The sequence below is a fragment of the Ostrea edulis genome, chromosome 3, assembly GCF_947568905.1.
Source record: "Ostrea edulis chromosome 3, xbOstEdul1.1, whole genome shotgun sequence".
Lineage (NCBI taxonomy): Eukaryota > Metazoa > Mollusca > Bivalvia > Ostreida > Ostreidae > Ostrea > Ostrea edulis.
In genome coordinates, this window is record NC_079166.1 from 28835400 (window position 1) to 28857913 (window position 22514).

The 22514-nt window shown below is 35.3% G+C and overlaps 2 protein-coding genes across 4 annotated transcripts; one reads left to right on the top strand and one right to left on the bottom strand.

The window, feature by feature from the left end:
- The first annotated feature begins 5117 nt into the window (after positions 1-5117).
- LOC125646328 (uncharacterized) lies at positions 5118-13355 on the top strand. Of its 3 annotated transcripts, none has more exons than XM_056160402.1 (8): positions 5118-5191; positions 5561-5618; positions 8928-9096; positions 9286-9584; positions 9957-10439; positions 10538-10667; positions 11184-11314; positions 12032-13355. In XM_056160402.1, exons 2-8 carry the CDS (start codon positions 5577-5579, stop codon positions 13199-13201), a joined length of 2424 nt encoding a protein of 807 aa, XP_056016377.1. In that variant the 5' UTR covers positions 5118-5191; positions 5561-5576; the 3' UTR covers positions 13202-13355. The 3 variants fall into 3 exon arrangements, with proteins under 3 accessions (XP_056016377.1, XP_056016378.1, XP_056016379.1); XM_056160403.1 differs by having other exon boundaries at positions 9286-9455; XM_056160404.1 differs by lacking the exons at positions 5118-5191; positions 5561-5618 and adding an exon at positions 8537-8695.
- A 456-nt stretch (positions 13356-13811) lies between these two features.
- LOC130053331 (ATP-dependent DNA helicase RecQ-like) lies at positions 13812-16220 on the bottom strand. The gene is made up of 3 exons (XM_056160405.1): positions 15772-16220; positions 15290-15449; positions 13812-14776 (listed from the first exon to the last, which is right to left on the bottom strand). The coding sequence occupies exons 1-3, from the start codon at positions 16064-16066 to the stop codon at positions 13831-13833; spliced, it is 1401 nt and encodes a 466-aa protein (XP_056016380.1). The 5' UTR covers positions 16067-16220; the 3' UTR covers positions 13812-13830.
- Positions 16221-22514: the final 6294 nt, after the last annotated feature.

Below are 22514 nucleotides of genomic sequence, written 5' to 3' on the forward strand. Positions count from 1 at the left end.
ATTATTGATTTGTTTTTGGTCACTGGTATTTTCATGTGAATCATTTTCTGTGAATTACAATATATGAAATGTGTGTCAGTGTGTATTTATATATAATGTTTACCTGCATTTTTCATCTGTAGTCAACCGTCGTGGTGGCCGACAGGTTAGAGCGTTCGTCCCGCATGCCGAAAGCCGTGATTCGAATCCCGGCCGCGACAGACCTAAGTCGTAAAAACAGGTAATGACAGTTCCATCGCCAAACACTCGGCATCAGGTGTGAATGTCACGGGTCCTCGGATATGACCTTAAAAACGGATGGCCCATGTCACCGTAGGTGTGGCACGCTAAAGAACCCTCACTGCTCAATGTTCGTAAGCGCCGAGCATAGGCCTAAATTTGAAGCCCTTCACCGGTCTTGGTGACGTCTCCATATGAGTGAAAAATTCTCGAGCTAGACGTTAAGCAAGATACATTCAATCAATCAATCATCTGTAGAATGCATCATTACTGCATGTTTCATAAGCAACTGCTTCAAATGCAATTCGTATGTTTCCTTTTCCCTCCCTTCAAGAGTCTTTAAGGTAGATTGGAACATTCTATGAAGGTTTAAAGCAGCTAGTATAATATTTACAATATACACTCTCTCCAATACCGCAGTAAATCATACATTGAATTGATGATTAAATATTCTATGTATGCAGTACATACATTTACATTTCAGTTACAGTTCAGTATATTCCTTGTAAATTCCATAAACAAATTGATTTTAAAATAAAATTTCAGTTAGATGTAAACAACCCCTTTATTAGTTCTTCTTCCAAAATAAGTTCAACAATGCACATTCCTTCCACATATTGTTATTATGTGCATAACCCTTTAAATCATCATACACATCTTCATCTACATCAGACTGATTCATCTTCATCACTGTACTGAACAGGCTCACAATCTCACATAGAAGTAAATGTGTTTCTTGTAAAGAGAAATGTTACAGTCTACTTAATGGAAACTTTTAATGACTGCAATATTCCATTTTACAGCATTTTGTATTTTATGTAACTGTTTACCAGATTTAGCTGTTACGCCATTAAACTTGAATATACATGGTCAGAAACAATAAAACACGATGTATTTACATGTCTCTTCCTAATCTGTCAGGACATTCTCTCTTTCTTTTAGATTCCCTATAGGAATAAATGCCGTCAGTATAAGCAACAGTCTTCGTCATAAAAGAGTTCAGTCGAGTATTCCAGCTTGCTTCGAGTTCAGGTCTGCAACAGGTGTTTCCTACAAGTGTGCGTCTACTGTTCCATCCAGTTTGTTGGTTGTAAACAGACTTTGTGTTATCTGGATGTGGACCGTCTTGTGCTCATTCCGCCTGCGTGTTCTTGTTCTTCGTCTTTTTTCGGCTGTGGTCCAGGTGGACCAGGTGAACATGTCCTGCTGGTGATGTTGATATAGTTGAAGATGGGTCCTCGAATTACTTCTTCTGATGGGTCCTAGGTATACAGAACTTCGGACTTTCGCCTCTATTGTGTGTTCTGTCGACGATTATGCAAGACGATGGGTTGAGTGTGAGGAAGGGGAGCTTTGCATTGTCGGAGTGAGTTTGAGGTGTAAGAGGAATATTGATGCCCCGTATTGGGCATGTTGAGGCAAATGTATGTGTCATCTATACTTCTGTGTTTGGTGAGCCGGAGGTGATGGGGGAATTGGATAGGTTGCATGAGGAATGTGTTTTGGTTCCAGCTGGCAAGGCTTGTGATGACGTTGTTTTTGTTAATAGGGATCATTGTTGCAACTGTATTTTAAACAAACTTGGCAGGGGTACCTGGCTATAGACAGTGAAAGATATTGTTAGAATGTTAGTGTTCTAGCGCTTGTAATGGCAGCTTGCACTGTATGCTTCCTAGGAGGCTGAGAAAGTTCTAGATTGATGATATAAGGTCTGTCGGGTAATAATGTACATTGATTATTGTAAAGCGCTTTGAGCAGCATATGCTGGAAAAGGCGCTATATAAAACCAATTATTATTATTATTATTATTAATATTTACATTTGCAACTGTTTTCTCCTACATAACACTATTACGAGCAATACGTATTTATTTCTGGATAAATCTACTACGGGGTCAACAAAAGTCACGGCTGTGCGTATGAACATTTGTTAAAAGTAGGTAACAGGTACTACTTTTACTAAGGCAATACACATCTAGCAATCGCTCTCACTTACTACAGAAATCTTTCAGTAGATGAAATTAACACCACAAAATGTATTTACGGTTTTATTTGTATTCCAAGCAGTGGACTTTCATCAATAATTGATAAAAGCAAAACTGTAAACAATGTCTTTAGTTACTAGCCTACTAGGCCTAATGTATGTCTAAAATTTCGTCTGCTACAACTTCACCTTGGTCATCGGTGATGCGGAATTGTACCTACTGCTAGACGATGACATTAGGCTTTAGCAAAAAGGTCGTTCACAGGATGTATGGCCTGAGAAGTCGTCAAAGTGCATTAAGACCTACAGGCTACACACCACACTGCTTCCGTGCCACAGCAGCCATATTGCTTGATGTCGGTTTCCAAGTTTATGTCGGGACATCGAAGCGAGGCGTCGTTAAAAACCTATTACAAGAAATTATCGAGTCAAAGAAGCGTTCAGTGAGCTCATGTTTATCAACAATTACATATCCAAATCCAAACCGCCCCTTACCTTCGTGCAGTTCCATATTTTCTGCGATGTTCAGTTCTTTCCGGAGATTCATCTGAGCTGCGTCCTCTGTCGAGCTGTCCTGTCTATAAATAATTTGCCTACACCTGACGACTGCCGCCCTGTTCTTCATGTTCCTCCATCTCAGTCTTCTGTTAACTCCGTAATATCCACAGAATATCTTTCAAAGTCGGTCTTCAACGTCTTCACTTTTCAAAAGTCAAAGCGCATCACAACTCTAAGTGTAACACTGCGCATCCCCGTTTAAATCATAATTCCCCCACCCCCTAAAATTAGACACATGGAAGAGTTTTCCATCATATACTCCCGAGTTAATGTATAAGTATATGTTGATATACTTGCTTTCTAGCGTCTTAATAATTAAAACAGTTCTTCATTTTATAGAACTTTGTTTTGTGTTGTCGTCATTTTGAACATCTATGACGCTTCGTTGTGGACGTCAACAATTTGAAATGTATGGAAACGTGTTGTTAACACAATTCAGCAATGTTACCGACCAAAAATGTAAATGTAAGTAATAAGGTATCATTTAAAAATATTTATCGGGATATAAATAGGGGTTGGTACATGATCAAATTTTCCATAAAGCCCTTCGGGCTTTATGGAATTTGATCACGTGACCAACCCGTATTTATATCCCGATAAATATTTTTAAATGATACCTTATTTCTTAATTATTCCCCTTTTGGTAATCGGAGTTATACTCGAACAGCCCGTTCGGAGGATTAAATTCTTTAAAATCATGCTTCAGGTTTGGAGACTTTTGGTCTCCCAGTCGGTGGGTCGAGTGAGTGTGGGTTGCCGTGCCTATACTGCATTCCTGGGCATCATGATAACCCTTGCAGACAGAAATACATTGTTGGATCCAGTGCGTACTCTACCAGGCCCCTATCTTTGCTCATCACGAAAATATTAACAGCTATGGAGAAACTTCAAGCTTGTTGTGCGACTACATGTGCCAGAAATTGTGTGAATCAAATAAAAGGGGAATATAACGAACAGCGATCGATCTCATACTTCTTATAGGCAATACAAAATAGATAATTGGGAAAACACGAAGCCCCAGACACAACAGAAGTCGGGTCAGGTGCATAGGAGGAGTAAGCATCCCCTGTCCACCGGTCACACCCGCAGTTACCCTTATATCCTGATCAGGTAAACGGAGTTATCCGTTGTCAAAATAAGTGTCCCAAGAACGACCTAACAATCGGTATGAAACACAAAATATTAACAGCTGTGAAGGAGAAGCTTCAATGAAAAAGTTCCATTTGAAAATCAGGAAATTGTCCATAACTTGGAACCGAAATGGAATTTTCCAAATTTTTTTTGTGATAAACAAAGTTCATAATATCATGCATTTTTCCTGAAATTGTCACTGAAAACCACTGTATAGTTTTCGAGAAAACTCCTGCACAAAATTTGGTCCAAAAATAATAATAATGATAATAACAAACAGTAGAATCACTATAAGGTCTTCCGTGAAGAACGGAAGACCTTAATAAGAAACAGTAGAATCACTATAAGGTCTTCCGTGAAGAACGGAAGACCTTAACTAGTTCTAATTGTGACGGGGACCGTTACATATGTTCCCCAAACCTGATGTCATTATAAACCTATAGCAAAAATTCATTTTAGCTTTTAATTACAAGTAGTGCGTTTAATATGGTCATTTCAGTACCAAGAAATAAAAGAAAATAATGCACGTGCATACACGCGCACGCGTGTATGATTCCTAATTTTTGTTGATGTCGTTCAAAAGGCAATTGCAATCTGACTAAAGTACAGACCTATATTATTATATATATAGGATCTGATAACTCCCCATAAGAGATCATGTTCTGGTGAATTTTGCATTGGCCAATGAAATCATAACTTCCTTTTGCTTGTCTGGTATTTCGGAAGTCATTCCATTTTCATACGTATGAGATGATACCCGATGAGTTCCGATAAGCAAATAACACAATTAAAAATGGCGTCGATAAGTGCCACGCCGAGGAAAACATGTCTTTTGTCGGATGCGTGTATCCTCTGTGGGTTTTGTTTTAAACAAATTGAGAAAGCAAGTGACGGTAGTGAAAAAATCCAAAAGTTTAGCGAAATTAAACTGCGTTTAAATGAAGAAAGGTGGGGGAATATCAGGAAACTGACGGGTGTGTTGACAGATTTGGATGAAAAAGGCCTTGGAGGGGTTTGCAAAAAATGTTATCGACAGGTTGAATCTGTTTTAAAAATTGAAGCCAAAAATGCAGTTGTTAAAGAACGTTTTCGTGAAATGGCAGTGCGAACTTTGAAAACAAAAATGTTACAACTGCCGTCTCCCCGAAGAACATCAATAACGAAAAGAATGCTTCGGAGCCCGGATACACATGTGCCCTCTACGAAGAAGAAATCTTTCGACGTATCTGTTGTGAAGCTTGTACAACTGACGCCCTTTAAAGATCTGACGAATACAAGAACGGATTCATCGAAAGCAGGGGTAAGTTATCTAAGCATATTGGTGTAATATTAACATTTATATGTAAACATGGTAAACATTTACAAATTGAAAACAAAAATATCTAGGCTTGGTCTTAAACACAGATACCACTTGAAAGAAGTGTTACTGTCATCACACTCTCGGGCACAATCCAAGACAATACAATTAAAATTATATCCTTAGATATGCTAATTACTATCAGGTGTATTAATTAGTGGATCAAAGGAAAATTTAGGAATTCAATACACCCCAGTCTTAGGGTGACTGTCAAATGTCTGTATGTGTCAACATACCATTAAATATATAATTAGATCATTAAATATATAATTAGATATTCAAAAATTATCTTAAATCATTTTTAATTGACAGCTGTCTATGCCAGTATATGCTGCATGTATCCCTATTGCACCACAGGAGAAACAAGTTGGTATGTATAAAAATATGTGAATCATAATTGATAGAATGAATGATTGATTTAAATAGAGCTTTCAATAATCAAGGTGTGTCATGAAATGCAAAAAAAAAAAAAAAACACCTTACAGTGTGTCCACCTGGCAGTCGTTCTGTTTGAAAACAATTAACTTCTGTGACATGAAAAGTTTCAAGACTGAAAGTGCATGCTTTCATTATATATACTAACTGTTGTACTTGACTTTTTTAGGGATATACCTATGGGTTTGTTTTACATTGTGTATCAATGCTTATTTATCAACATTAACTATATACGAAGCATTTTAAAGGTACTATATTAGGCCAGTAAGAAATTTAAGTAATTGCAGGAAACATATGGGACATATAGGAAATATGTGACAACATGGCAGTGTGTTACATGTGTCTTTGAAAGCTATCTGAATCTCAATGCAGTTCAACAACTCGCACATTTTTATACACAGCACCTGCGTTATCCTACAAAGCATCTTGAGAACCTCAATCAGAATGTGACCAGAAAAGGAATTACAGAGTCATAGTTTGAAATGTTGTCCTACTAAACAGCATTGTACTTGATTTTAAACACAGTTATGGAAACAAAAGGTTATGTCACAATACAGCATAATGCCATACAATGATTATTTCATTTGAAAAATATTTCTGAATCCATTTTTGGTCTAATTATTATGAAATATAAAGCATATAATACATAACATTTAGACATAAATTCTGTTCGTGTTTTTTAAAGTTTTACCAACAATTGCAGAAATATGACAACTGAAACTTTAATATCAGCTTAGAGCACTCCATTTCCTTAAATATTATCCTTTGTCAGAATGGAATGAAATCATTGAGTGTGGTGTTCCTACAGTCATATAATGTGTTTGACTGTTCAGGAAAACAAAATCAAGACATTGAGACCAGAAACTGCAGATATTTGTATTTTTAATGGTGTAAAAATTGACCTTAGATGATTTTATGAGAAATATGTAGAAAAGTGATTGTTTTCAATGAAATATAGAACTTGACTCATTTATAGCACTATACTGTAGATGTATAATGTCAACAGTTGTATAATAAATGGACAAAAGATGATTAATTTCATGAAAATGGATTGTAAGTAGTCTATAACATTACCTGTAATAACACATTATTTTCATTGGATGATTTGAATCTAACATATATAGATTTCAATAAAACATCCTTATCAGAATGAAAAGAAAATGCAAAAATTCCTGTATACAAATACTGGATTTTATCTTTCTAGAGGGTGCATCAACAAATAAAAAAGGATCTAAGCGATCTTTAGATTTTGAGACTAATAGAGACCAAAGCGACATTCAACCCACACCTTTAGATGGGTCGATTGAGGTTAACTTGTAAATTGAAAGTGTAGCAAAAGTTTTTACTGATCAGTTCATTACTAGATGTTCATGTTATACTTAGTCACTAACATAGTATTTCATTAATCATGATTCAGTTTAGCTCACCTTAGCTGAAAGCTTAAGTGGGCTATTCTGATCACATCTGTCTGTCCAAAAACTTTTCACATGTTTGACTTCTTCTCCAGAACCATGAAGCCAATTTCATTCAAAATTGGCACAAATCAATTCTTGGGTAAAGGGGATTCAGTTTGTTCACAGGAATGTTCTCTTCAAAGGGGAGGTAATGAAGGAAATGCAAAAAAAGAAAGAAAGAATGGATTGATCTAAAAATGTTCTCAAGAACCACTGGGTGAGAAAAGTCAAATCTTACAGGAAAACTTCCTGGCATAGTGTAGATGCAAGTTTGTTAGAAGGGTTGGGCTACAAGAAGACTTTTAGGAGATCAAAGACCCATAGGCCTCTTGTAAGGGTTGCTCATTACATCAAGACTTATACTTTTATGAAACTACATCACAAGATGGTGATTTATGTTTTTTAAAAAATTATTTGTATCAATCAGTTTGTTTGTCTATCATCGTAACTCAGTGGATAAAGTTACCGGTGAGTGACCCACAGATCACAAGTTCAAATCCACCAGTCTTCAGTTCATATTTAATGATATAAATTTTTGAAAATCATGTTTTTTTTTAAATCCCAATTGCATATTTTTGGCTTTTTGACATATGTACTCATTACGTATCATCACATCTTTCATAATTAAATCAGTTTGCGCCGATTTGATAAGCTTTTTCATGTTGTAGTGAACAACCCAATCTGACTAAAGTACAGATCTATATATTTTAGGACACCTGAGTAAACTCATATTGCAATTGGTTGTTGTCCATTGTTGTTTGATAACAATTGAACATATTTAACTTCTTGATAACTACTATACTAATTCTTTTCAAATTTGGTGTGAAGCATCTTTGGAACAAAGGGGACATAAATTGTAAATTTCAGGATTCCTGCACCCCTGGGGCCTTAGGGGTGGGGCAAAAACTGCCCAAAATTGACAAATTTTCAAAACTCTTCTTTAGATCCGCAAATGTTTAAGAAAAACTAAATGCATAATTATGTAGAGCGAGAAGGCCTTTACCAAAATTGTAAATTTCATGATACCCAGGGTAGGGGTTCTGACTCCAGGGTGGGACTAAACTTTGTATATATTGTTTATGTGTAATTTTGCTGGTACTGTATAAAATCTAAATGCATACTTAGGAATAGCAGAAAAGGATGTACGGTGAATTTCACAAGCCTGGGTTTTGACTCTAGGATGGGTCCAAATCAGTCATATCTTTTAATGCTTTAATGTTAATACACCTATTATTTCATCAGTGTATGCACTTTTAAGGGCGCTTAAGTTGTAAGAACACATCTTGTTTTATACTGTTGCTGAACATTAGAATTTAGTCAAAACAGGAATTTGTTTCCTCTAGATTTCATGGCCCTTGGGAGTAGTGGTACTTTTTTACTAGTACTCACATGACCTATAAGGCCTGTGGGCCTCTTGTTTGTAGTTGATGTAGCTGTGAATGAATTTGAAAATAAGTTGACCTTTTGTATTTGCTAATTATGCATGTGCATGTTGTTCTTTCAGATTATGCTTCAATTCAGATTTTGGATTTTCTATAAATCTCAACTATGATAAAAGGTACACAAATTAGAAAATCATTATATTTAACAAAATTTATATCAAAATAAAGATATAGAAGTTTTTATCTCCTATCCAATGTTCTGAGATGAAAAACAAAGGTTTGATGAAAATTATATCCAACTAACAGATTCTCTGTAGTGTGTTTGCATACCTTAGTTATTATTGTCATGGTCTTAGGCTTAGAATGAAAAGGTGTTATTTAATGTACATGTACTTAAATTACTTGCAGATTAGTATTTACTATCCAAGTGGTCGCAAAAGTAGGTTCATCACCGATGAAAAGGAGAAGAAGGTCTGCAAAATTGTTTTTAGGGGAAAAGACATAGGCAGTGGATTGAGGGACTTTTTAAAGACAAGTCATCCAGAAGAACTAATTGAGGGTTCTGTAGCAATTTTAGGTATGGACTTGAAAGTCTAGTGATCAACTGTTTTTAAATCTTATTTAAGAAAGACATGTATGAAAAATATGGTAGCAGTCATTAGCAGATTTGTAAGCTTCTGTGTATAAATGTATGTTAATAGATTTTATTGATTAAATTTTGTATTTTTCAAATAGCATGCCTTGCAATTTTTGTCATGTTTTGCAGGTGATGAATGCAAAACCTTGTGCAAGAGAAATTCTGGAAGTGTGCTTCAAGACAAATCAATTCAAAATGTTATGGAATTCACTTGGGACAAACTGTACACAGAACTACAAATACGTGCCCCTAATATCCTGAAGATAGTATCAGCAATGGTCAATGACATTCCAATCCAAGTGAATAACAAACCATTTCAACTTGTAATGTACACTTTGTCCCAGATTCTGCATGCCAGATCTCAAGAAATGTCTTTAGTACAGTACTTGTCAGGACTAGTGTTAATGCATGGAGGATGCACCCTTAAGGTACTTTAGTCTACCATATTCAAAAGTGATAATTACAAACCATATTTAGACAGATATCCAGATAAACAAACAACTATTCATTAACACATTGCTATTGAATATCTGAGGCACAGCTTGATTTATTAAATTGCAAATATATCTGTTTAATAATTATATATTGTTTTTAAGTCTTGAGCATTGTTGAGATTGGACAAATATTCCAATATACTCTAATACAGTTGTCAAGGTTTAAAGCATATTGGATATTTTAAATTTTATATTCAGCATTCTTACATATATATACATTTGTATGATTTTTAGTATGATTGATAAATTCTATTACTTGACATGTGATATTTGCTTTAATTAAATTGATTTTACATGTTTCTTTAGGATATCGAGAGGATTGCCAAATTTGGTGCTTCAGTTCACCCAGAAACATTGCGAAGAAAGCTGAATTCATGGGACGAATACTTGGACGAAGAACTACTTAAGTACAAAACAGAATGGAGTCGAGGAGGAAACAAGAAATATCAGCTAATTGGAGACAATTGGGATAGAAATATTATTCCATCTTATCGTACCTCTCAAGACAAGACATTGTCTTTGCACCTGTTTCAGGTTATTGGAGTCGTTGATAGGGTGGATTCTCTTAATTGTGCTTTTGATCCACAGCTCCTAGATATTTTAGAATTAACTCCTGTGGATTTTATTCCCTCAGTAGCTGATCAGGACATTCTTCTGCATGAGTTGACCTTTTTAGTGGCCAATGCAGTGATTGCAAATATTGAGCAGCTGAACGGAGCATTTGGATATATATATCCAAAACACTTGAAGCACAAGTATAGTGAATTCTCAGGAATGAAAACGGAACAAGTAAGACACATGTATACTAAATTTCTAGACACTTCTAGGCATGTTTTTATCTCCAACAAATCCAGTTCAAATACATGCATATTCATTTGTTTTTACAGTATTCTTTGGGACTTTTTGATTGTAATGAAATGGTTACCCAAGATGTGATCAGGCTACTAAAGGACCTATCAAAGAAGTATGTGCCCATTGATGATGCTGGGGAAATAGTTGAGGAAGTGTTTTTTGGAGGCAAGTAAAAATTAATAGGGGAACATTTCAAGAGGAACATCAACAGCTGGGCTCAAAATTAACATATGCTTATCACTGACTGGATAAAAGTCTGGCAGACTGATTGACATTTGTTTTAGTAAGTCCAATGGGACTGGTTAATTTTCTAAAACGTCATTTTGAAAAACTTGTTTAAACTCTGCTTTTGGCATTCCTCTATAGACATCAGACAAACCTGATTAGTGTTGCAAAATTGTCCAAGGCACAGAGTTAAATCCCATTATTTTATTTGAATAACATTAACGAAATATCTTTAATTATATCTGGAAAACCCTGGTGGACTGGTAAAATTTTCTGCAGACTTGTTTAAAATAAATCGTATCAGTCTGGCTAAACTGGTGATATGAAAAGTTAGTTTCAAGCCCTGATTGCAGTTATATAGATTTGTTAGAATTATTGTGATTTTTATTTGAAATGAAATATTGAAAAAGATAGTGAAGAGTAACTCATGTAGTGTTTTTTTTTTCCACTTTAAAGGAGACAGATTGACTGATGAGAGAATACAGAGTGCCCAAGAAGCTATGACCAATAATGAAAATCCATTGGATAAGTTTGAAGGATTCATTTCCAAAATTGAAGATTTTCATCGGCTCATGAACTTCCTCGAGGTAAATTAAGTCAAACAGTTTCTTATGTGCACTTAAAAATAAAAGATATAACAGATATTTATCAACTAAGATTTCCTTTTTCATAAAGTGAGGTTCACTTTTTAGCTCACTTGCTGTCCATCGTCTGTCTGTAAACTTTCACATTTGTGACTTCTCCAGAACCACTGGGCCAATTTCAACTAAAACTTGGCATAAAGCATCAAATTTATTCAACTGAATTGCAACTGAGTTGCAACATCCTTGTCCAAGGGGAGATAATAGCAAAATTACATTAACAAGTTTTAAAAATCTTCTCTAGAACCACTGAGCCAATTTCAACCAAACTTGGCACAAAACATCCTTGGGTGAAGGGGATTCAAGTTCATTCAAATGAAGGGTCATGCCCCCTTCAAAGGGGAGATAATCACAAAAATAGGGTGGGGTCATTCAAAATTCTTCACAAGAACCAATGGACCAGAAAAGTTAACATTACATGTAAGCTTCCCGACATAATGGAGATTCGAGTTTCTTAACATCATAATTCCCAGGGGTAAGATGGGACCACAATATAGATCACAATTTTACATGCGAATATGCAAGGTTACTAAAGTGAGCGATATGATCCATGGGCCTCCTTTGTTCACATGATATCAGGTGAGCGATGTGGTATGATCTTGTTAATAATGTTGAACTTGATATGAATATAGGTAAAAATATACCAATTATTTTTTTTTCCAGGCAATTGTGTTGCAAACATACAGCACCCAGTCAGCAAATGACAGAGGAACAGTGTATTATTATAAGAACATATTAAATGCACGCAATGTGAAGGGGAAAGTAAAGAACTCTTACAGAGGATATAAAATGCTATACCGTACTATATTTGATGCTATGTGTTGTGCATTTTTCTTGAAAGAGTTTGGACTTCTTAACTTAACAGAGAGCATACCACTGCCTGATGAATTCTCCAAATGGACAGGAGAGGAAAAAATACAGTGGATGAATAACATATGTGAACGAATTGTGAACAAGTGGTTTTTTGGAGACAGTGACTTGTTTGAAGAGTTGCGACAAGTATTGTCTGATCCAGATCATGAAGAAAATTATTGGTTCGGGAACTTTAAAGATGGTCGCTTTTCCTGCCACTGCTGTGAAAAAACTTACTGTCATATCAAAAGTGCAGAATTTCATGAAAAAGAAGTCCATGGCCATTCCAAACCAGCATTACGAAAAAGTAAACAAGCAAACCTATTGCAAGATGAACTTTTTGATTATTTGATAGCCCTTTTCCGTCTGTCAGCATTACATCGAAATCTTGATACGGCAGTGGATATGGCTGATGGCTATAGATCTATTCGCTCAGCTAAGTACGAGACTCCGCTGTACAACAAGACCCACAAAACAAAATATCTTATCGGCAGCATCCATTTAACAGGCCTCGTATCAGGAACCTTGCCGCCTCCTCAAACAGAGAGACTTATTGCAAATCGCTGTATAAATTTGTCAGGTGGGAAGAACTCGAACATGGCACTAGATGAGTATGTAGAACTAGTCAACAGAGATACAAAAAACACTTGTTCTGGATTCCAAACAAAGGAGAGTATAATTGCGCACTCGAAACAATTTCCTCTTTTAATCAAAGCTGTGAAAAATTTGGACATGATTAATGATGTACATAGAAGAAAAGGATTCCACAACATACCTTCATATAAATCTGATGTTCGGAAGATTGTACAAGACCTTTTTGACATCGATGGTTTTTCCCAACATAAAGGACGCAAGCTCAAGTGCAGAGAACTAGTCCAGAAAAGCAATCCATTTGCAGACAGTTATAAACAGTTGGTGAACATGATATACAGACATAAACCTTTACTTCCATTCCGTCGATTAAGGAATAAACAACTATAATGATGTGATTGTTTATCTACCTGGTACATGAGACATAAAATCAAATTCAATATTATGGAGGATTATCGCCAAGACTTGTCCAATGTACATGCACACATATACAATGTACAGTAATTAAATTTTCAAATGGAATAAACATGGATTTAATCAATAACATCTTTGATAACTTACAATATTTGAAGATCCAACTTGGTGTTGGCCATATTTTAAAAAAAAAATAAAAATCAAATTTTGATTACTCATTGCTGTTGGTCTTTGTTTGTCGTCGTGCGTCATCCATTAACAATTTTACATTTGTAACTACTTCTTAAAAACTACAATGCCAATTGTTACCATTTTTGCCCCAGACTTGATCAACCCAAAGAAAACGGGTCCCAGAAAAAATGTGTTGTTTACTGTTTCTTCACAAATCCCAACATTACTCTGTAATTTATATATGCTTCAATTCATTCTGGTACACATAATTATAATTAGTATCATGCAGAAGAAAACAGGACATTGTCTTTTAGAGACTGATAAAACAGTTTTGTATCTGATCATTAGATAACTGTTGCATTGTTATGAAACTGTAAACAATACAATTTTTACTTAAAAAATAAACACTAACAAGTTTTGTGTAAATTTGAACCTTAAGTTGATTTAATCTCATCAAGATCCTCATCAGATTCATACTCATATGATACAGTATCACTGTCACTGCTTGAGGTTTCCATTACATGTACATCATCTAAAGACAGATTTGTCATATATTTTTCTAAAATTGTCGAAGAACATGAATTACAGGAACATCCTGTATCACAAATGTCACAACAAGTATGTATTCTGGTACCTTGTACCAGCTTTAACTCGCTCTCCGAAAGAAATGTCTTGAGCAGTTGCAATCTTCGGCAATCAGTTGAAGTGAGGAAGTCTTTGACGTCCTGGTCAACATTCCGTAGTTGTTGACCATAATACATCAAAAAGGCACATGATTGTTCCCCATCCCTTCCCACTCGCCCTGTTTCCTGGACAAAGTCTATCAAACACCTAGGAGGTCCATAAATTATAACATTGTGACATGCATAAACATTTACACCCATTCCCAGTGCACTGGTAGCAACAATAATGCGCAAAACACTGTCCTCAGTCAATTTTTCAAGGGTTTTCTTTTTTTTATCTTCTGTTGTTTCAGAATGAAACATTTCAACCATGTTTTCAATGTTAGTAACATCTGATAGTTCAGACACTATGAAGTTGTACACACGCCCAACATCTATTATTGAGTTGCAATAAAATATTGTCCGTGGGAACTCCTTTTTTAAATCTCGAAATGAGTCCAAAATCCACAACAAAGAACTTTCAATGTTAGGGTCTACTTTCTTCACAATGTACTTGATGTTTTCTTTATTTGGGGAAACTGTAATGTTCGTGTAGTCCTTCAGTCCCAAAACTTCTATCACCCTCTTTTTAATTGTCTTTGTGCAAGTCGCGCTTAGTGCTAATAATGATGCCTCAGGAAAGTACGATCGGATCTCTCCAACACGCCGAAACCACTTTCGGAACACTTTATCCTCCTTATCTGCTTCTAGACCACCCCTAAATTTGATAATAAAGGTTATGAATAAGAATCTAAATTAAAACCATTTAAACATGTTTTAAAAATTTTAACTACCAACATTCCTTCCACTTTTTCAAAAAAATGGGTTGCAGTACACTAAGCAACAGTTTTTAATGATGTTTAAAATTATTTTTACATATTCTAAATTCAAGACATCCAAGTATGTCTATAAAAATCAAACAAAATATGAGAGTTAAGATAATTATAGTTTAGGGAATTTACAATGCTGATAGTTGGTTGGGGAATATGATTACATATTTTGCATAAAGACCTAAGACACCTTTGGAGCAAAATATTGTGTCAATGATGTGTGAGCAATTTGTTCGTCAATAAATGTAAAAAAAAAAAAAAAAAATAAAATAAATAAATAATATCAATATATTGATGGAAAAAATAGCACTGACAGTATACAATATCTCATTTGATTTATTAACTCAGGTTGTTTTAAAGAACTCTCATAAATGTAAAATACATGAATAGGAAGACATTACCATGTGACAACTGTGTGGAATTCATCAACTACGATGACAGTTACATTAAGTCTTTGTATTGTTGATCTCCATTGGCTGTCTCCAACTAATGACTCGGGGGATGCATAGATGATGTCTACTTTTCCTGCCTGTATCAATTCATCGGTCTCCTTGTCTGTGCCTGGAGCATTCAAGAGTGACTGTGTTTATAAATTCTTAACATTTCCAACACAATATTTAAAGAATGAAATGATAACTATAAATGAACCAGTTCAACAGTGAACTTGGAATCAAATTTGCAGTGCAACATATAGTGGATAACACATTTCACGCAAGAATTTCTTATGTATTGTTAACGGTCTACTGCTTGTCAGAAGCATATATAAGTATGATGACTATCCATTATTATTTAGATGATCCTTAGTGAACTTCGATTTAAGACCGGCCATGAGACCCAATTTCAATTAAATTATATAAATATAAACGAATAAATATATACATACCTTTAAAAGCAGCAGTTACTAATCCTATGGAAGTTAATTTTCTGACTTGGTCTTGCATAAGAGACACCAGAGGACAGCAAACAATTACTTTCCCGAAGCTATCATCACGGAGTAAAGCTCTCTTCACTGGCAAATACGCTTGAAATGGGAGCGATTTTCCAAAACCTGTTGGTAACACGGCGACACAGTCTTTTTTATCAAGCACGCAGTCCAAAATCATCCGCTGTTCATCCTTTAAACACTTAACGCCAAATTTTTTCAAAACTTCTTCCACTACTCGTTCAATATCCGCCATTTTTGTTTATACACCGCGCTTCATTTGAAACGCGTTATCTGATTGGATCAAATTATGATGCAATATGCAAATACAAAGTTCACCAGAACATGACCTCTTATGGGGAGTTATCAGATCCTATATATATAATAATATAGGTCTGTACTTTAGTCAGATTGAAGGCAATTGTATCATATAACCCACAGTATGAATTTCATAACGTTTCCACCAAATATAAGGAAGTTATAGCGATTTTAAAATCGTCCAATCAGAATTCAGCACACGTGCACGCACGTGGTGAGCAGTAATTCTAACCAGAGCAATTTGTAAGGAGTACCAAGACACATCTAAACCCCTAATATCAATAGAATTTGATGAAAAACAAAAACGTTATCGTCCTTTAAAAATTGAACATTTGAAAAACGTTGCACGCGCATGCGCGTGTGCGTTTGCATTTTTTTGTTACACCAATATATAGATACACATATTGTCTACGTATGCTGTGAATATCATCTCATTCGCTTCATAAATAAGATAGTTACAGACGTTTTAGTATTATCCAATCAAAATGGAGTGCACATGCATGTGCGTGCAAATGGGTAATTTTGATCATGCAAATCAGTTAAGGGTCTCAGTATCTACCTATGATATGAATATCAAGCCATTTCAATGAACAACAAAAAAGTTAGACTGATTCCACAGTTAGTTTACAAATTTTGTAATGCACGTGCACTCGCAGAAGATAAAAATAACTATTATTTTTCATATCTACATGTGATATACTACCATCCTATTTAGGTTTCATATCGATCCCTTTAATATTCTGATTTTCCATTTTTAAGACCAAAATTGCAGTGCACGTGCGCGCGCGTGCATGCACGTGCAGACAAAACGACTATCACTATGCACATCTACAAACGCTATACTATTATCCTGGAAAGTTTCATATCGATCCCTTTTGTAGTTTCTGAGAACACTACCGGACGAAAAAGTACCGGAGAAAAAGAATAATAATAATAACTAGATGCGATCTCATTGCGAGCAACGAGTGGGTCTTCCATCCAATTTTAGATGCGATGAGATAAAAATTTGACTGAGATTTTCGTTCATAAATAACGATACAAATATATTGTCTAGACGTACAATTTAGTTTCGGTAGTGTTTTACAAATATTAATCATTTAAGTGTTATAAATTAAAGACTCTCTGCCCCTATCGGCCACTAATTAAAGGGGTCAGCCTTTTTTTCGAGAACAAAGTTAATAATGTTATTTACTGCGATACAAATTCGACTGATCAGGCAAGTCATGTCGCCCGGAGGCCTAAACTTGATATCATTCTAGATATATCTCGCAAAACTGAACACATTTTGTTCTACATGTCCTATGGAAATTTTCTTGAGAAAAAAGTTATTGATTGCGACATTTATCAGACTGTTAAGGCGAGTCATAAGGCCCGTGGGCCTTTTTCTTGATATCGTTTGAAAGATCTTGCAAAACTGAACAACTTTTGTTCTACATGTCTTATCAAAAGATTCTCGAGAAGAAAGTTAGTAATTGTGACACTAATCAAATTGTTCAGGCGAGCCATGAGGCCCGTTCGCCTTTTTCATGATGTTGTTCGAAAGATCTTGCAAAACTGAACAACTTTTGTTCTAAATGTCTTATTAAAAGTTTCTTGACAAAAATGTTGTAGATTGCAACAATAACCCAACTGCTCAGGTGAGCCATGAGACCCGCAGGCCTATTTCTTAACATCGTTAGTTAACGCTTGCGAAACTGAACAACTTTTGTTCTGCATGTCTTATCAAAAGTTTCTCGAGAAAAAAGTTATTGATTGTCACAATAATTAAACTCTTCAGGCGAACCATGAGGCCCGTTCGCCTTTTTCTTGATGTTGTTCGAAAGATCTTGCAAAACTGAACAACTTTTGTTCTAGATGTCTTATTAAAAGTTTCTTGACAAAAATGTTATAGATTGCAACAATAACCCAACTGTTCAGGTGAGCCATGAGACCTGCAGGCCTATTTCTTAACATCGTTAGTTAACCCTTGCGAAACTGAACAACTTTTGTTCTACATGTCTTGTCAAAAGTTTCTCGAGAAAAAAGTTATTAATGTTATTAATTGTGATACAAATTCGACTGTTCAGGCGAGCCATGACGCCCTGAGACCTTTTTTTTTTATATCATTAGGTAGATCTTGGAAAACTGAACAACTTTTATTCTACATGTCTTATCAAAAGTTTCGTGAGAAAAAAGTTAATCATTGTAACAGAAATTCAATGGTTCAGGTGAGCCATGAGGCCTATGGGCCCATTTCTTGATATGACACGAAAGATCTCAATAAACTGTACAACTTTGGTTATATATATATCTAAGCAAAATATTTATGAGTAAAAAGTTATGATTGAAAACTTGGAAAAAAATTGGACACTTTTTTAAACTCCATTTTCGACCCCTACCGAGCTTCCATACTAGGCACTTCCGGAAATTTTTAAAACCGATGTGCACAACTACAACATGTAGTCTAACATCACTGAAAATTTCAGCATTCTAGCTTTTGTCGTTTTTTAGTTTTTGTCTGGACAAAATGGTCATCTGAAAATCGATAAAAGGGGGATAACTTCCAACCGGAAGTGAATTTTCAAAAATCCAAAAGAAAATATAAACTTCAGATAGCAATGCATCAATCCTAAAAATTTGAAGCAAATCGATCAAGCCATCTCTGAGAAATCCTCTGCACAAAATCGGTAAGGGAAAAAAAAAAGAATAAAAACTAGATGCGATCTCGTTGCGAGCAACGAGTGGGTCTTCCGTCCAAATTTAGATGTGATTAGATAAGAATTTGACTGACATTTTTGTTCATAAATAATGATACAAATATATTGTCTAGACGTACAATTTAGCTTTGGTAATGTTTTACAAATATTGATCATTTAAATGTTATAAATTAAAGACTCTCTCTACCTCTCGGCAACTAATTAAAGGGGTCAGCTTTTTTTCGAGAAAAAAGTTAATAATCTTATTTACTGCGATACAGATTCGACTGATCAGGTGAGTCATGCCGTCCGGAGGCCTATTTTTTTTTATATATCATTCTAGATATATCTCGCAAAACTGAACAAATTTTTTTCTACATGTCCTATGGAAATTTTCTTAAGAAAAAAGTTATTGATTGCAACATTTATCAGACTGTTAAGGCGAGTCATAAGGCCCGTGGGCCTTTTTCTTGATATCGTTTGAAAGATCTTGCAAACCTGAACAACTTTTGGTCTACATGTTTTATCAAAAGTTTCTCCAGAAAAAAGCTATTGATTGTGACACTAATCAAACTCTTCAGGCGAGCCATGAGGCCTGTTCGCCTTTTTCATGATGTTGTTTGAAACATCTTGCAAAACTGAACAACTTTTGCTCTAGATGTCTCATTAAAAGTTTCTTGACTAAAATGTTATAGATTACAACAATAACCCAACTGTTCAGGTGAGCCATGAGACCCGCAGGCCTTATTCTTAACATCGTTAGTAACGCTTGCGAATCTGAACAACTTTTGTTCTACATGTCTTATCAAAAGTTTCTCGAGAAAAAAGTTATTAATGTTATTAATTGTGATACAAATTCGACTGTTCATACGAGCCATGACGCCTGCAGGCCTATTTTTTGATATCATTAGATAGAACTTGCAAAACTGAACAACTTTTATTCTACATGTTTTATCAGAGTTTCGTGAGGAAAAAGTTAATCATTGTAACAGAAACTCAATGGTTCAGGCGATCCATGAGGCCCATGGGCCCATTTCTTGATACGGCACGAAAGATCTCAATAAACTGTACAACTTTTGTTATATATGTCTAAACAAAATATTTACGAGTATAACGTTATGCGACATTTATCACTGTTAAGATGAGTCATAAGGCCCGTGGGCCTTTTTCTTGGTATCGTTTGAAAGATCTTGCAAAACTGAACAACTTTTGTTCTACATGTCTTATCAAAAGATTCTCGAGAAAAAAGTTAGTAATTGTGACACTGATCAAACTGTTCAGGCGAGCCATGAGGCCCGTTGGCCTTTTTCATGATGTTGTTCGAAAGATCTTGCAAAACTGAACAACTTTTGTTCAAGATGTCTTATTAAAAGTTTCTTGACAAAAATGTTATAGATTGCAACAATAACCCATTGAACTGTTCAGGTGAGCCATGAGACCCGCAGGCCTATTTATTAACATCGTTAGTCAACCCTTGCGAAACTGAACAACTTTTGTTCAACATGTCTTGTCAAAAGTTTCTCGAGAAAAAAGTTATTAATGTTATTAATTGTGATACAAATTCGACTGTTCAGGCGAGCCATGACGCCCTGAGGCCTAGTTTTTGATATCATTAGATAGATCTTGCAAACCTGAACAACTTTTATTCTACATGTCTTATCAAAAGTTTCGTGAGAAAAAAGTTAATCATTGTAACAGAAACTCAATGGTTCAGGCGAGCCATGAGGCCTATGGGCCCATTTCTTGATATGACACGAAAGATCTCAATAAACTGTACAACTTTTGTTATATATGTCTAAGCAAAATATTTACGAGTAAAAAGTTATGATTTAAAACGTGGAGAAAAATGAGACACTTTTTAAAACTCTATTTTCGACCCCTACCGAGCTTCCATACTAGGCACTTCCGGAAATTTTGAAAACCCAGGTGCACAACTACAACATGTCGTCTAACATCACTGAAAATTTCAGCACTCTAGGTTTTATCGTTTTTGAGTTTTTGTCTGGACAAAATGGTCATCTGAAAATCGATAAAAGGGGGATAACTTCCAACCGGAAGTGATTTTTCAAAAATTGAAACGGCGGTACAAACTTCAAATGGCAACGCATCAATCCTGAAAATTTGAAGCAAATTGATTCATCCATCTCCGAGAAATCTTCTGCACAAAAATCGGTAAGGAGAAAAAAAAAGAATAATAATAATAACTAGATTCGATCTCGTTGCGAGCAACGAGTGGGTCTTCCGTCCAATTTTAGATGTGATGAGATAAGAATTTGACTGAGATTTTCGTTCATAAATAATGATACAAATATATTGTCTAAACGTACAATTTAGCTTCAGTAATGTTTTACCAATATTAATCATTTAAGTGTTATAAATTAAAGACTCTCTGCCCCTCTCGGCCACTAATTAAAGGGGTCAGCCTTTTTTCGAGAAAAAGTTAATAATGTTATTTGCTGCGATACAAATTCGACTGATCAGGCGAGTCATCTCGCCCGGAGGCCTATTTTTTGATATCATTCTAAATATATCTCGCAAAACTGAAAAAATTTTGATCTACATGTCTTATCAAAATTTTCTTGAGAAAAAAATTATTGATTGCGACATTTATCAGACTGTAAAGGCGAGTCATAAGGCCCGAGGGCCTTTTTCTTGATATCGTTTGAAAGATCTTGCAAAACTGACCAACTTTTGTTCTAGATGTCTTATTAAAAGTTTCTTGACAAAAATGTTATAGATTGCAACAATAACCCAACTGTTCAGGTGAGCCATGAGACCCGCAGGCCTATTTATTAACATCGTTAGTTAACCCTTGCGAAACTGAACAACTTTTGTTCTACATGTCTTGTCAAAAGTTTCTCGAGGAAAAAGTTATTAATGTTATTAATTGTGATACAAATTCGACTGTTCAGGCGAGCCATGACGCCCTGAGGCCTAGTTTTTGATATCATTAGATAGATCTTGCAAACCTGAACAACTTTTACTCTACATGTCTTATCAAAAGTTTCGTGAGAAAAAAGTTAATCATTGTAACAGAAACTCAATGGTTCAGGCGATCCATGAGGCCCATGGGCCCATTTCTTGATACGGCACGAAAGATCTCAATAAACTGTACAACTTTTGTTATATATGTCTAAACAAAATATTTACGAGTATAACGTTATGCGAAATTTATCACTGTTAAGGCGAGTCATAAGGCCCGTGGGCCTTTTTCTTCATATCGTTTGAAAGATCTTGCAAAACTGAACAACTTTTGTTCTACATGTCTTATCAAAAGATTCTCGAGAAAAAAGTTAGTAATTGTGACACTGATCAAACTGTTCAGGCGAGCCATGAGGCCCGTTGGCCTTTTTCATGATGTTGTTCGAAAGATCTTGCAAAACTGAACAACTTTTGTTCAAGATGTCTTATTAAAAGTTTCTTGACAAAAATGTTATAGATTGCAACAATAACCCATTGAACTGTTCAGGTGAGCCATGAGACCCGCAGGCCTATTTATTAACATCGTTAGTCAACCCTTGCGAAACTGAACAACTTTTGTTCAACATGTCTTGTCAAAAGTTTCTCGAGAAAAAAGTTATTAATGTTATTAATTGTGATACAAATTCGACTGTTCAGGCGAGCCATGACGCCCTGAGGCCTAGTTTTTGATATCATTAGATAGATCTTGCAAACCTGAACAACTTTTATTCTACATGTCTTATCAAAAGT

Excerpts from the sequence above, each read along its gene's own strand:
- LOC125646328 (XM_056160402.1), top strand. The coding sequence starts at position 5,577 with ATGCTGCATGTATCCCTATTGCACCACAGGAGAAACAAGTTG. Across the intron at positions 10,440-10,537 it reads CAGGAATGAAAACGGAACAA|TATTCTTTGGGACTTTTTGA; the intron begins GTAAGACACATG and ends TTGTTTTTACAG. Across the intron at positions 10,668-11,183 it reads TGAGGAAGTGTTTTTTGGAG|GAGACAGATTGACTGATGAG; the intron begins GCAAGTAAAAAT and ends TCCACTTTAAAG.
- LOC130053331 (XM_056160405.1), bottom strand. The coding sequence starts at position 16,066 with ATGGCGGATATTGAACGAGTAGTGGAAGAAGTTTTGAAAAAATTTGGC. Across the intron at positions 15,450-15,771 it reads AGTAACTGCTGCTTTTAAAG|GCACAGACAAGGAGACCGAT; the intron begins GTATGTATATAT and ends TGAATGCTCCAG. Across the intron at positions 14,777-15,289 it reads TTCCACACAGTTGTCACATG|GGGTGGTCTAGAAGCAGATA; the intron begins GTAATGTCTTCC and ends TATCAAATTTAG.